Consider the following 16,238-nt stretch of genomic DNA (forward strand, 5'->3'; position numbering starts at 1 on the left):
CAATATGACATAACGGCAGCCAACAGATTGGGAAAAGATCCTTACCATTCCTACATCTGAGGGCTAGTATCTAATATATACAAAGAACTCAAGAAGTTGAGACTCTAGAGAATCAAATAATCCTATTTAAAAATGGGGTACAGAACTAAACAAAGAATTTTTAACTGTGGAATATCGAATGGTTGAGAAGCACCTAAAGAAATGTTCAACATCCTTAGCCATCAGGGAACTGCAAATCAAAACAACCTTAAGATTCCACCTCACACCAGTTAGAATGGCTAAGATCAATAATGACTCAGGTGACTGCAGATGCTGGCAAGGATGTGGAGAAAGTGGAACACTCCTCCACTGTTGGTGGGGTTGTAAGCTGGTACAATAAGTCTGGCAGTTCCTCAGAAAATTGGACATAGTACTACCAGAGGACCCAGCTATATCACTTCTGGGCATATACCCAAAAGAAGTTCCAGCATCTAACAAGGAAACATGCTCCACCGTGTTTATAGCAGCCTTATTTATAATAGCCAGAACCTGGAAAGAATCTAGATGTCCTTCAACAGAGGAATGGTTACAGAAATTATGGTACATTTATACAATGGAATACTACTTAGCTATTAAAAACAATGACTTAATGAAATTCCTAGGCAAATGGATAGAACTTGAAGCTATCATCCTGAGTGAGGTAACCCAGTCACAAAAGAACACTCATGGTACCTACTCACTGATATGTGGATACTAGCCCAAAAAGCTCTGGAATACCCAAGAAACAATTCACAGAAATGAAGACATTCAAAGAGAAGGAAGGCCAGAAGGTGGATCCCTTAGAAGGAAGAACAAAACACTCACAGGAGGAAATAATGGGACAAATAGAAGAGCAGAGGTTGGAGAAAAGATCATCCAAAGACTGCCTCACCTTGGGATCCATCTATATGCAGCCACTAAACCCACGCACTATTGCTGATATCAAGTAGTGCTTACTGGCAGGAATCTGATATGGATGCCTCCTCAGAGCCTCTGCCAGAGCCATACTGATACAGTGGAGGATGCTTGCAGCTAACCATTGGACTGAACACGGGGACCCCAATGAAGGAGCTAGAGAAAGGACTGAAGGAGCTGAAAGGGTCTGCAGCCCCATGGGAAGAGCAAATTATTAACTAACCAATCCCACCACAACTCCCAGGGTTTAAAACACCTACCAATGAGTTTTTATGGAGAGACCCATGGCTCCAGGTTTATATGCAGCAGAGGATAGCATTCTTTGGCATCAGTGAGAGGAGAGGCCTTTGTTCCAGAGAAGGCTTGTTTTCCCATTGTAGGGGAATGCCAAGTCTCTGAGGTGGGAGAGGGAGGTTAGTGGAGGAGACAATGGGAGGGGAAGGGGGGATGGGGTTGGCGGAAAGGGGATAACACCTGAAATGTAAATATAGAGAATATCCAATTTTAAAAGAACTCATTTTTTTCTTTAAAGAAAAGTTTAGATTTTATTTTGTAATTCGTCTTCCTTTATACTACAAAATCTAGAACTCCACTTAAATTAACAGAAAGAAAACATCATTAAATAGGACCATAGAAATAATCTAAGTTTCTTTCTTTCTTTCTTTCTTTCTTTCTTTCTTTCTTTCTTTCTTTCTTTTTTTGTAACATTCAAATTATAGGAGAACTTGAACTAAGTATTAGCCTCTCCTGGGATGATATCTCTTATTCTTTTATAGTTATTTCTAAAAATTCAATAATTTAGACTTTACTGTTCATCTCTTCATTTTTGGAGTTATGAAAATGTTTCCATTCATGTATAATTATTAGATTAGATAAATTCTAGAAGACCTTTCAGGTTTTGGTTTAATTAAAATCATTATTCTTCAGCAAGCCACTTACAAGTGATGCAAAGGATTAGAACTGAGAGGAGATGTACAAGAAACCTGTGCTGCTTTCTTATTTGAGCAGGGTTTTCTACTGCATTAGTTTCTACTTAGTTACTGTTTGTTTCAATCATATGTTTTGTTGTTGTTGCTGAGGTGTGTGTGTGTATGTCCATGTAACCATAAATAGGGAAAAGAAAGAGATAAGAAGAGTAGGCAGAGTTTTGGGGGGGCTGTTGGTGCCCTCTGATAGTCTATAAAAATATGTAAGTACCTTTTGAATAATTCTTAAGTTTTATCTTTGATAAGACTTGTTTTAGGTCCATGACACTGGTATATGGATTTGCTCATTTCATTTAAATAAAATGTTAAAAATATATGTAAGTTAAGATTGTTGATGGGTTCAGTTATTTAAACTTGTAGAGATAAATGGCTATAGTATCTTTGGAAGATAATATTTGTTGTATTCTCATCTACTCAAATTTTTAATCATAAACAGATCAATTTTTCTTTTGATTTAAAAAAATCATTTATTTTTTTCAGCAACATTAACAAATTATTCTGAAAACATGGAGCGAACAAAATATGTTGGGGAAGGCAGCAAAGAATTAGGATCTGGAGGAAACCTAAAACCATGGCAGTCTCAAAAATCCAGCATGGACTCCTGTCTGTACCGAGTGGATGAAAACATGGCTGCGTCCACATACAGTCTGAACAAGATCCCGGAGCGGAATCTGGAAACAGTTTTATCACAGTCAGTACAGTCTATTCCTTTGTATCTCATGCCTCGGCCAAACTCTGTAGCAGGTAAGTTGGGCTTTGTTTTGGGTTTTAAGAGTTTAGTGAATAAAGATGACAAGTCATCCTTTTGTGTAACCTAAGAGAAAGCTCATCTTCTTCATCAAGTGCTTTCCTAATTCACTTCCCATGATATACTGAAACACATACAAAATCAGAGAGATGTCTGATCAAATACGTAAACTAGTCTAATTAGTAAAAATTCTAAGGGCTGGGTATATATAGTCCAGTGTATATAGCATTTACATGGCATACATAAGCTACTGTGTTCAATACCCAGTTTTCCAACATAATAAGGATTTAGTTTGAGGTTTTAGCTTTTTAGAACTTGAGTTTTAATAACCATTATTTATTGAAGCATATGTTGGTGCAATTTGTATATCAGAAGTCATCATTCATTTTTTGAAGTTATAACAAACGAGCGGGCAAGAAACCCAGCTTCTTTCTCCCAGTTCAATATTCTCAGCAAACTCTTGTTGTCGGGATGTAGAGGACTGGCGCCTCTGTTTCCCAGCTCAGATGCCACTAGCAGGACCAGTCATAGAAGATGACACAGAAGCATGAGTATGAAATGCTGAGTCAGTTTTCCTCAGCGGCTGCACAGCAGTGATGTCAGGGTTGGTTTTATACACCTATTTTGCTATTTAATTATTCAAACAGGAGTTTTACAGAATAGCCATTCTGACATTTTCAAGATGTATTCTCATTTTCACTTTGCCCAGACTACAAAATAAAAATTGTATTTGCCTTTCTGACCCTCCAAATGAACAAGTATATTTAATGATATGGTATAATAAGACACTTATTGTCATTAGACTTACTTTCCAGGGATAATTATTTGTTATGCAGCCAGGTATGATAGTACCCACCTACAGTCTTAGCATTCTGGAGGTAGAGATGAATTGAAGGCTGATGTCAGCTACATAGTAAGTTCCAGACCAACATGAGGTGTGTATGCAATGTCCTGTTATAAACCAAAAATGAAATGATTTCCTATGTTGGTACTGGCTTCTTGCCACTCATTTCCCTTTTCTACCTGCTCTTTTAATTCTCATCTCTGGGAAATGATCAACATCTGTTATCAGGTATGATGGTGAAGGAATGGATCATCTAGAAGATTCTTAACATTTAAATAGTGACTGCAAATTTTCTCTTGGGGCCTTCTACATATGTTGACCCTTGTATGTAAAGATTGCATATATCACCCAGCCCTCTCCATGTTGTCCCATGAAAGTTGATATTCAGAGAATCGAAACATGTCTGTTTTCTGGTTACTCCTTTTGCCCTAAATGATAAATTTACATTTCTGACCCTGAAGTTTCATATCTGCCTCACCATCTAGGCTCACTAAGTAGGTGAACTATGAAACCCTTCACCATCCCCAGTCATGAAGTACCACTTCAAGTCATAGCCTCACAACTAGAAGGAATGACATTGATGAGGATGTGATGGAACTAAAATCATTGTACATCAATAATGGGGTATGTTACACGATGTGTAATATCTAAAACCTAGCAATTACACCCAGAAGATCTGTGAAAAATAAGAGCTTCGTGAAAAGTCTTGCTCACTGGTAGATGGGCAGTCAGTTTATTTCTGTAGCTAATGGTGCTGCTTTGACCATGTATGTATAGGTCTGTAGACATAAGTCTTCATTTCCGTTAGGTACAAGCCATTCATGTGTTAGATTTTATATCTAACTTTTTAAGCACCTGCCACAGTATTTTATGAGATATACAAAGTGGTGCCATTTTATATTCATAACTAGCAAGTACTATGGTTTCTGTGTCTCTACATGCCTTCCACATTGACATTTGTTTTACCTTTATGACTTTAATTAGTGTGAGGTTTGATTGTGGCTTTAATTTGTATTATGCTAATGCTTAATAATAGTGAGCTTATTAAACTAGTATTTACACATTTTCATTATTGAATTTTTTACTCAGAGATTTGGTATAGCTTTTGATTGACTTACCCGTCCTCTTAGTGGCTTTTAAGAGTTTATATTTTTTTCTGACTGAAACTCATATCACACATGTGTTTTCAAATATTTTCCCACTTTGCTGCACCTCTCCTCATTATTTTTATGTATTTTAGTTGTATTTGATAACATCCCAGTTTAATTCACAATCATTTCCAACATACATCCATATAAATTTGAGGTCTCTTTTCTAAAACTACACTAAAATTACTTGTGCTTGCCTGTCACTGTGTGAAATATTGATGAAAGAGCACTTACAAACACACACCACTATTAAGCACACATTTTTTTAAGCAAAGTGGCTTAAATAGGAATGAAGCTCAAAAAACTACACACAGACCAAGTAAGATTAAAGTTGTTAATCTGACCAAACTGTGGCTCCCATCTTTTATTTTATTTTTTTTCAGACAGGGTGTCACTATATAGCCCAGGATGGCCTGCTGGATTTCCAGGCCCATCATCACATCCAGCTTCTCCCCTCTCAAATACCTGATACCCTCAGTGTGTCTGAGTTCAAACTCGTCCCGTGTTAAATGGAAGGCTGCCGTGGGTGGAAATACTGTCACAGTAAGAGTCTAGAATAGGGAGGTATAAGGCAAGCAGACAGCACCACTGGGTGCGGGCCAGGCACACACTCCAGTTAGACCAGACTACCCAGGCTTGCTGGGCTCTAGGTCATTCTTACTTCATTAGGTTTTCTTTCTTTCTACATTTGCTTCTTCTACTCTTTTGTAATATGGCAAGGTCAGAGATTTAGTTAGTCTAAGAATGCTTAGCCACACCTCAAACTGTCCGACTCAAATGTTTTATCCTTCTGAACATATGCCTAATTTTCACCTGCAATTATTTTAAAGATGTACAGTAAGTCAGCTGAAAAGAGAGGTGGGGGATGGGGCTAAGGACTGTTGCCACCCTTGGGCATAGCAGTGGTGAGTGAATTGCTCAGTGGTGGTGGTAGGACCAGCTAGTGAGTCTTCTCCAGGAAGCCCTTGCAGCACCTAAGGCATTGCTGGTACACTACCTTGAAGTCAGAGTCATTGCCATTATAGGGATCTTCAATAATGAGCTGTTTCTGTGGATCATGGCTCCCAAGTAGCTCAATTTTAGCTTTGCAGTTTTTAACTTGGTTACTTTTTCTATTCAAATCTCAGATTGCTTTCATCCACACATAGTATATAATCGAACGTGGCAAAGTCTTCTCTTGTAATCTGTCCTGCCTTATGGGCTGTGCTAATGCCATGATTTCTTAGACAGCTGACAGCTCTTGAGTCTGAGGGCTGGCCCATGTTACATCAGTGACCAATTTTCTGAGCACTGCTTCTGCAATGGGTGACTGGCAAATGTTAGAGACACATGCACAGCACTGACTTGAACCCAACCTCTGCCATGTTTTGGTGCAGACCCTGTTGCCCAGAAACCACCTCTCTTTGTTCTTTATTGGTATATTTAATGCACAAAAGATAAAATTTTATTGAAGTCTATCCAAATTTTTAGTGGACAATGGTCTTGCTAATATTTTTCCATCCTTTTAATTTGAAGTATACTGTTTATATTACGTATTATAACACTACTTCCTCTATGTCATTTAGCTTGTTTTAATTCAAGGTTGGAGAATATTTTTCCTCTACATACTTTGTGTTCTTCCTCCCTTTCTTCTTCCTTCTCCTTGTATTAAAAAGAAAATTATGTTATCTTTAATCATTATGCCAGGAGGTCACAGCTGTATCATTTGTAACTTTAGTCTTTCTAGGTGGTAGAGCTCATTAGCTTTTGAGGGAGTACTGATCAGACATCTTAAAAGAGATGGGTCAGCTGGTATAGGTATTATACTTGCCTGGTTAGAATCATAGGACTCACTTGATAAAAGGAGAAAAAAAACTGCCACAAGTTATTCTCTGACCACCACACAATTAGCACACGTGTGCACACAGATAATAAATCACTCAGTAATTAAGTAGATACGATTAGAGGAGAAGGAAAGCATGAATGTAGCATTAGCGGTCAGACAGGATGTTGTGAAGAATATGACTCACACTGCTGGAATAGTATGCATGGCTGTTGAACAAGATACAAAACAATAAATAAGATAAATTGGGCAATTCCTACCCTCAGTGTTGGACAGTCTACAAACAGGCTTACTGTTACCTCAAGAGCAAATCAGATGTCAGACAATATTTTGTTTTACATTGTTTTCTGTATCTGGAACCCATGGTTTAAGTGTGTTCCCACAGAGACAGAAAAGTAAGCTGTGAACCAAATGAGTCAATTATTTTCAAGTTCCAAAATGTAAGCAAACACAGTTACTTTTATAGGGAATTACCCTGCTGTATATAACGTGTAAGAATCTGATAAAACCACACAGATCTGTAGTTTAAATGCTAATCTAACTAATCCTATTTTAAGTTAGTTTTCTTAGCCCAGGAGAGTACCATTTTTACATTTTAACTCTGTCCATATACATGCATGTTTTTGTATACTGTGTATATGTGCAGAGAAATGGTTCTCCAAACTGAAGAGGGTAAATCTCTTTGATAATCAAGAGTAACTGAGAAGCCAGTTGTTGTGATACATGCTTTTAATCCCAGCACTTGGGAAACAAGACAGGTGGCTGTCTGAGTTTGAGACTAACAAGGTCTACAGAGCCAGTTCTGGACAGCTAGGGCTACACAGAGAAACTGTTTCATAAAACAAACAAACAAAAAAAAGTAACTGAGGTTTTCAAGTACAGAATAGGAAAAAAAATCACATTTTTTTGTTTTACCAAAATGTTTAGTTTGCATACAAAAAATAGGTTCCATTATTTTCATGTGTAGTTGTATTTGCTCATACTTGTTCCTCAATACTTTCCCATGTCCCCCATTTTACAAATGTTACTTGTGATCTCCAGAAATAGTCTCCCTTCTGGTTTCATATAAAGTATTTTTAATCAAGAGTGTGTATACAAGAGAAAACATACACTATTTGTCCCTCCTCTTATTTCCTTCTCTTGTTCCCTATGTGATTATTAAATTGTCTTAACCATAGGAGCCCCGGGAGTTGTACAACAGAGGAATGGATGCTCCTAATAAAAGGCTTTGTTTCAATCCAACTTTTAAATTTCCCTTTTTTAATTCTTAGCATGACTAATATAAAGAAATCAAATAATTCAAAAATGTGAAAAACTACATTGACTGCTGGGTGTCTTGATCACATCTGTAAAAGCAGCACTTGAAAGGCTAATCCAGCTTAGTGGCCAGTTTGCAACCAGACTGGGAGACACACATCGCAAAGCACAGTCTTTAAAGAAAATAAAACTAAAAAGGTTAAAATACCACTTGTATACTTTTAAAGTCCTGTGGAAATAATGTCTAGAGTGAGTCTGGCTATGTTGTCTATTTCTGCCTCTTTTGGGAAGAGAATGCCCTTCTTTTGCCTAAGCTTCCATGATGGCACACACCTGTAGTCCCAGTGCTCCGGAGTGCACAGTGGGAGCCGAAGCGAGAACCTTCAGTTACTTGGTGAGTTAGAGGCCAGCCTGTGCCATAGAAGACCTTGTCTTAAAAGAGCAAATTAATGAAAATAGAATTACTCTGTGAGACCGAGACCCTGTTTGAGGTTTTATAACACATACTTGGAGGGACAGCAGAATCAGCACATATGCAGTTGTGTGATGGGGATGCTTATAACATTTTAGAAACAGGCTAAGTAACTTAAATTAAGAAGACAAATGTGCCAATTACAAGCAAGGACATCTGCATCCAAGGATAGTCCTGTTTACTAGAAGCATAAACATTTTCAGCTCAGTGAACTCAGGCTGTAGCTTAGACGGAGAGAGAGAGCACTTGCCTCTTGACTGGTGAGATGTCTGAGGGTGACTTGTGACAATCTGTAGCTTGTTTTTTTTTTTTTTTTTTTTTTCTGAAGTAATTTTCTAAATAGAAATTTGAATTTTATATAACTTGAAATTAAAATTATAAAAAGTAAGAATTTTAAACTCTGAATTTTATGGTGTGGATAACTTGAATTGCTATTGTATTTTTTAAGCTTGTGTGTTAGAAGGAAATAGACTTGTAGATTTGTAGTTGTACAGCTGGAATTACCAGCCGGCTATCTGTGGTCATCTTTGGTGTCTTGAAATAAGATTGGCAATGGTTTGGAGGCACGTGGGAAGCAGGAAGTGTTTGCAGCAGCTGTCATCACTGCTTTGTGTGGGAAAAAGGGTTCTGTTGAAAAATACAGGGTCAAACTCCATTAAAAATGTAATTTTCTCTATCTACTTGTTAGTACATGAAGCAGCACAGATTTCTAAGGAAAGACTTTAATCAGGTAAATGCAGATTGGGAACCGAGGGGGATGTAAATGAATCTAACTAGAAACTATAATGCATATTTTATAGAAATATCAATGGGGGTTTTTCAGCAGTCAGAATAATGACTTTCTTTATATAAATATAGAAAAGATGACTTTTTTCCCAAGAGTAGCAAACTGAAATGCCCGTCCAGCCTCCCTGTTGAGGCACAACAAGGGTGTTGGCCATATTACTATGAGCTGTTTCCATTAGTGGCAACTGACATAAAAACAAATAACTAAATGGACTTCTTTTTTTTTAATTGAACAACTTTATTTTTAAAAAAGGTAAATGTATAGATTTTAAGCATTTTTGCATAAAAGTATATGAATACATTTTTGTCAGTACTTGGTTTTTTTAAAGGTTTGATAGTGTGCATTAAGATCTTACTAGTTACAATGAGCATAAACTACATGTAAAACAAGATGTAACCTGAAATTAGTCAAAGTTTTCTTGGTGTGTAAAGATTAAGCATAATGGTTTTTCATTTAATTTTTTTTTTTTTTCTTGAACTTCATATAGTCTGTGAGTTGTTTCTGGGGTGTTCTGAGCTTTCTGGGGTTAGTATCCAATTATCAGTGACTGCATATTATGTCTGTTCTTTTGTGACTAGGATATCTCACTCAGGATATTTTCTAGATGCATCCATTTTCTTAGGAATTTCATAAAGTCATTGTTTCTGATAGCTGAGTAGTACTCCATTATGTAGGGTTTTCTTTTATGAATATGGGTGCTCTTGTATTTGGAGCATATATGTTAAGGATTGAGAGTTCCTCCTGTCAAATTTTTCCTGCAATGAGTAAAAAGTGTTCTTCCTTATCTTTTTTGATAACTTTTGGTTGAAAATCTACTTTATTCGATATAAGGATGTCCACTCCAGCTTGCTTCTTGGGGCCGTTTGCTTGGAAGGTTTTTTCCCAACATTTTACTCTGAGATAGTGTCTGTCTTTGTCTCTGAGATGAGTTTCCTGTATGCAGCAAAATGCTGGGTTTTGTTTATGTATCAAGTTTTATAGCCTATATCTTTTTATTGGGGAATTGAGTCCATTTATGTTAACAGATATTAAGGAATAGTGGTTGCTGTTTCCTGCTACTTTTGCTTTTAGAGGTAGAATTGTGCCTCTGTGTCTTTCTTCTTTTGGTTTTCTTGCTTAAGGTATTTTCTCGTTTTTACTAAGATGTAGTTTCCCTCCTTGTATTGGGTTTTCCACCTATAATTGATTGTAGTGTTGGGTTTGTGGTCAGATATTGTGTAAATTTAGTTTTGTCTTGGAATATCTTGGTCTCTAGATCTATGGTGATTGAGAGTTTGCTGGGTATAGCAGCTTGGGCTGACATTTGTGTTCTCTGAGGGTCTGCATGATGTCTGTCCAGGATCTTCTAGCTTTCATAGTCTCTGTTGAGAAATCGGGTGTGATTCTGATTGGTCTGCCTTTATATTTTACATGACCTTTTCCCCTTACTGCTTTTAGTACTCTTTCTTTTTTTTTAAAAAAAAAAAAAAAAAAAACGACTTTATTTTACAAAACAAAGATAAATGTAAAGATTTTAAACATTTTTTAGCTTAAAATTATACATTTTTGTCAGTACTGTTTTTTCAGACATTAAAATAATTTTTACATAAAACCATGTGAATATATTTTTTAGTCAGTACTTGATTTTTTTCAAGGGCTTGACAGTATGCATTGAAAACCTAATAGTTACAATAAGCGTAAAGTACATGCAAAACAAAATGTAACATGGAAATAGTCAAAGTCTTCTTGTTTTGTAAATATATATATATATATATATATTTGTTTTCTTTATTTCTTGGACTTTATACAGTCTGTGAGTTGTTTCTGGGGGAGTGCAAGCCTCTGGGGTTGGCATCCCACTATCAGTGACTGCATATTATGTCTGTTCTTTTGTGACTGGGTTATCTCACTCAGGATGATATTCTCTAGATGCAGCCATTTTTTTAAGAATTTGGTTAAGTCATTGTTTCTGGTGGCTGAGTAGTATTCCATTAAGTATATGTAAGACAATTTTTGTATCTATTCATCCTCTGAAGGACATCTGGGTTCCTTCCAGCTTCTGGCTATTATAAATAGAGCCGCTATGAACATTGTGGTGCATATATCTTTGTTGTGTATTAAAGTGTTTCTGGGGTATATGCCCAGAAGTGGAATAGCTGGGTCTTCAGGTAGTACTATATCCAATTTTCTGAGGTATCGCCAGACAGATTTCCAGAGTGGTTGTACTAGCTTGCATCCCCACCAACAGTGGAGAAGTGTTCCTCTTTCTCCGCAACCTTGCCAGCATCTGCTGTCATCTGAGTTTTGGATCTTGGCCAATCTGACTGGTGTGAGGTGGAATCTCAGGGTTGTTTTGATTTGCATTTCCCTGATGGCTAAGGATGTGGAGCACTTCCTCAGATGTTTCTCGGCCATTCGGTGTTCCTCAACTGAAAACGTTTTCTTTAGCTCTGTACCCCATTTTTTAATAGGGTTATTTGATTCTCTCCTGTCTAGCTTTTTGAGTTCCTTCTACACCTTGGATATTAGGCCTCTATCTGATGTGGTGTTGGTAAAGATCTTTTCCCATTCTGTTGGTTGCCGTTTTGTTTTCTTGACAATGTCCTTAGCCTTACAGAAACTTTGCAATCTCATTAAGTCCCATTTGTTAATCTTTGACCTTAGAGTTTGAGCCATTGGTGTTTTGTTCAGGAAATTTTCTCCTGTGCCTATGTGTTCTAAGGTTTTCCCTACTTTCTCATCTAATAGTTTCAGTGTATCTGGTTTAATGTGGAGATCTTTGATCCACTTACACTTGAGCTTTGTACAAGGAGATAAGAAAGGGTCTATTTTCATTCTTCTGCATGCTGAGTGCCAGTTGGACCAGCACCATTTGTTGAATAGGCTGTCCTTTTTCCATTGAATGTTTACTGCTCCTTTGTCAAAAATCAGGTGACCATATACATGAGGGCTCATTTCAGGATCTTCTATTCTATTCCATTGATCCACATGCCTATTTCTGTACCAGTACCATGCAGTTTTCAGCACAATTGCCTTGTAATATAGCTTGAGGTCAGGGATAGTGATTCCCGCAGATGTTTTCTTGTTGTTGAGGATGGATTTCGCTATTCTAGGTCTTTTGTTATTCCATATGAAATTGCACATTGATCTTTCCAATTCCATGAAGAACTGTGTTGGAATTTTGATGGGGATTGCGTTGAATCTGTAGATTGCTTTTGGTAGGATGGCCATTTTTAAGATGTTGATTTTTCCAATCCATGAGCATGGGAGATCTTTCCATTTTCTGAGATCCTCCTCAATTTCTTTCTTTACAGGTTTGAAGTTATTGTCATACAGGTCCTTCACTTGCTTAGTTAGAGTCACACCAAGGTATTTCATAGTTTTTGTAACGATTGTGAGGGGTACCTTTTCCCTAATTTCTTTCACCACATGTTTGTCCTTTGAGTATAGGAAGGCTACTGATTTGTTTGAGTTAATTTTGTATCCAGCCACTTTGCTGAACTTGTTTATCAGCTGTAGGAGTTCTCTGGTGGAATTTTTGGGGTCACTCAAGTACACTATCATGTCATCTGCAAAGAGTGATGTTTTTATCTCTTCCTTTCCGATTTGTATCCCCTTGATCTCCTTTTGCTGTCTAATTGCTCCAGCCAGGACTTCCAGTACTATGTTGAATAGGTAGGGGGAGAGTGGGCAGCCTTGTCGAGTCCCTGATTTTAGTGGGATTGCTTCAAGTTTCTCGCCATTAAGTTTGATGTTGGCTGTTGGTTTGCTGTATATTGCTTTTATTATGTTTCAGTATGGGCCTTGGATTCCTGTTCTTTCCAGGACTTTTAACATGAAGGGGTGTTGGATTTTGTCGAATGCTTTCTCAGCGTCTAGTGAGATGACCATGTGATTTTGGTCTTTGAGTTTGTTTATATGGTGGATTACGTTGATGGATTTCCTTATGTTAAACCAGCCCTGCATCCCAGGGATGAAGCCTACTTGGTCATGATGAATGATCGTTTTGATGTGTTCTTGGATTCAGTTTACAAGGATTTTGTTGAGTATTTCTGCATCTGTGTTCATAAGTGAGATTGGTCTGAAGTTCTCTTTCCTTGTAGGGTCTTTGTGTGGTTTAGGTACAAGGGTTATTGTAGCCTCAAAAAATGAGTTGGGTAATATTCCATCTGATTCTATCTTTTGAAATAGTTTGGCGAGTATTGGTGTTATATCCACAATAAATGTTTGATAAAATTCTGCACTGAACCCGTCTCGACCTGGGCTTTTTTTTGGTTGCGAGGCTTTTGATGACTTCTTCTATTTCTTTAGGTGTTATAGGGTTATTTAGATGGTTTACTTGGTCCTGGTTTAACTTTGGGACCTTGTATCTGTCTAGGAATTCGTCCATTTCCTCCAGATTTTCCAATTTTGTGGAGTATAAGTTTTTGTAGTAGGATCTGATGATTTCTTGAATTTCCTCAGTTTCAGTTGTTATGTCGCCACTTTCCTTTCTGATTTTGTTAATTTGGATACTCTCTCTTTGCCCTCTAGTTAGTCTGGCTAGGGGTTTATCAATCTTGTTGATTTTCTCAAAGAACCAACTCTTGGTTTTGTTGATTTTTTTCAATGGTTCTTTTTGTTTCTATTTGGTCTATTTCTGCCCTAATTTTGATTATTTCTTGCCGTCTACTCTTTTTGGGTATATCTGCTTCCTTTTGTTCTAGGGCTTTTAGCTGTGCGGTCAGGTTGCTGATGTGAGCTCTCTCCAGTTTCTTTTTGGAAGCACTTAGGGCTATGAGTTTTCCTCTCAGTACTGCTTTCATTGCATCCCATAGGTTTGGGTATGTTGTGTTTTCGTTTTTGTTGAATTCTAGAAAATCCTTAATTTCTTTCTTTATTTCTTCTTTGACCCTGCTATCCTTTAACAGAGCATTGTTTAGTTTCCATGTGTATGTGGGCTTTTTGTTGTCTTTGTTGTTGTTAAAGACCAGCCGTAGACCATGATGATCTGAGAGGATGCATGGAAGTATTTCAATCTTCTTATATCGATGGAGGCTCGTTCTGTGTCCAATTATGTGGTCAATTTTCGAGAAGGTGCCATGGGGTGGTGAGAAGAAGGTGTATTCTTTTACTTTGGGATAGTATTTTCTGTATATATCTATTAATTCTAGTTGGTTCAAAGTCTCTGCTAGTTTTGCAGTGTCCTTATTCAGTTTCTGTTTCCCTGATCTGTCCATTGGTGAGAGTGGGGTATTAAAGTCTCCCACTATTATTGTGTGGGGTGAAATGTATTTTTTTAGCTTTAGTAGGGTTTCTTTTATGAATGTGGGTGATTTTTTATTTGGAGCATATATGTTAAGGATTGAGAGTTCCTCCTGACAGATTTCCCCGGTAATGAGTAAAAAGTGTCCTTCCTTTTTTTTTTTTTTTTTTTTTTTTTTTTTTGATAACTTTTGGTTGGAAATTTACTTTATTCGATATTAGAATAGCCACTCCAGCTTGCTTCTTGGAGCTGTTTGCTTGGAAGTTTTTTTCCCACCCTTTTACTCTGAGATAGTGTCTGTCTTTGTCTCTGATATGAGTTTCCTGTATGCAGCAAAAGGCTGGATTTTGTTTATGTATCCAGTCTGATAGTCTATGTCTCTTTATTGGGGAGTTGAGATCATTTATGTTAATAGATAACAAGGAGTAGTTGTTTCTGTTTCCTGCCATTATTGCTTTTTTGGGTTGAGTTGTGTCTGTGTTTTTTTTTTCTTCTTTTAGTTTTCTTGTTTAGGAGTTTTCTTGTTTTTACTAGGCTGTATTTTCCCTCATTGTATTGGGTTTTCCACCTATAAATCGTTGTAGTGCTGGGTTTGTTGTCAGATATTGTGTGAATTTAGATTTGTCTTGAAATATCTTTGTCTCTCCATCGATGGTGATTGATAGTTTTGCTGGGTATAGCAGCTTGGGCAGGCACTTGTGCTCTCTTAAGGAGTGAATGATGTCTGTCCAGGCTCTTCTAGCTTTCATAGTCTCTGTTGAGAAATCGGGTGTGAGTCTGATTGGTCTGCCTTTATATGTTACCTGACCTTTTTCCCTTACTGCTTTTAGTATTCTTTCTTTACTTTGGGCACTTGATGTTTTTACTATTATGTGTCGGGAGGTATTTCTTTTCTGGTCCAACCTATTTGGAGTTCTGAAGGCTTCTTTTATGCTCGTGGTCATCTCATTCTTGAGGGTAGGGAAGTTTTCTTCTATGATTATGTTGAAGATATTTACTGTGCCTCTTAGTTGATACTCTTCTCCCTCTTCTATTCCTATTATCCTTAGGTTCGGTCTTCTCATTGTGTCTTGGATTTCCTGGACATTTTGGGTTAGGAGCTTTTTGTTTTTTGCATCTTCTCTGGCTGTTTTGTCTATGTTTGCAATGTTGTCTTCTGCCCCCGAGATTTTCTCTTCGATCTCTTGTAATCTATTGGAAATGCTTGCTTCTGTGACTCCTGATTTCTTTTTTTGGTGTTCTGACTCTAGGGTTATCTCTTTTAGTGTTTTCTTTATTGTGTCAATCACTGTTTTAATTTCCCTCTTCCATTCCTTTATTTCTTTCGTTCTGTTTTCCTCTAGTTCTTTGAGTTCTTCGAATGTTTTTCTTGTTTCTTCTTTAAAAGCTTCTGAATCTTTTTGCTTTTCCTCCCTATCTTGTTTAAGTATCTCTATCAGCATCTTGAGGTATGATTTCAGGTCTGTGTCTTCTTTTTCTGGAGTGTTTGGAATTCCGATGTTTGCTGTTATGGGAGAGCTGGGGTCTGGTGTTGCTAGATTGTCTTGGTTCCCTTGGGATATACTCTTTCTCTATCCTCTTGCCATTTTGTTATCAGTGATATGTTCTTGCCTTTCCCTTGTATCTGGTCTGTGTCCCTGGTTCTCCACTGGTTCAGGTGTCAGATGGGTCGAGCCCTGTTTTATGCCTCAGAGTCGTCGGGTGTGAGCAGAAGTTCCAAAGTTCTGTTTCTGTTTGCTGGATCAGGCACTGCAGGGCAGGGCAAGGCAGGGGGTGCACTTTCCCTGTGCACTCCGCAGAGATCTCTCTGCTCCCCTGCGGTCTAGGTCTCCCACTCACCAGTTGCTCAGCCTCTATGAGCTGCCTTTCCGCGTGGCAGGTAGGCCAGGCTTCGCTCTGCGTCTGGAAGTCGCCTCCGGGTGGAAACAGAAGTTCTAATTTTCTGTTCCCAATCGCAGTTGCTCAGCCTCTATGAGCCGCCGATCCGGGTGGCAGGTAGGCCAGGCTCCGCTCTGCG

General features: G+C 37.8%; 1 protein-coding gene and 1 pseudogene across 2 annotated transcripts in view; one reads left to right on the top strand and one right to left on the bottom strand.

The window, feature by feature from the left end:
• Positions 1-16,238, top strand: part of TANC2 (tetratricopeptide repeat, ankyrin repeat and coiled-coil containing 2) — a gene marked incomplete at both ends in the record, with an annotated part of 236,840 nt that overhangs the window by 114,497 nt on the left and 106,105 nt on the right. Inside the window, one exon of the mRNA XM_080922462.1 lies at positions 2,400-2,663. Coding sequence (XP_080778588.1) covers positions 2,400-2,663 — 264 coding nt within the window. The remainder of the gene's footprint in view (positions 1-2,399; positions 2,664-16,238) is intronic.
• On the bottom strand, positions 5,600-6,023 carry LOC308425985 (low molecular weight phosphotyrosine protein phosphatase-like; annotated as a pseudogene). Its single transcript has one exon. The product of its transcript is annotated as a low molecular weight phosphotyrosine protein phosphatase-like (transcript).

Source organism: Micromys minutus (genome assembly GCF_963924665.1).
Source record: "Micromys minutus genome assembly, chromosome: 10".
In the NCBI taxonomy this organism is placed as follows: Eukaryota; Metazoa; Chordata; class Mammalia; order Rodentia; family Muridae; genus Micromys; species Micromys minutus.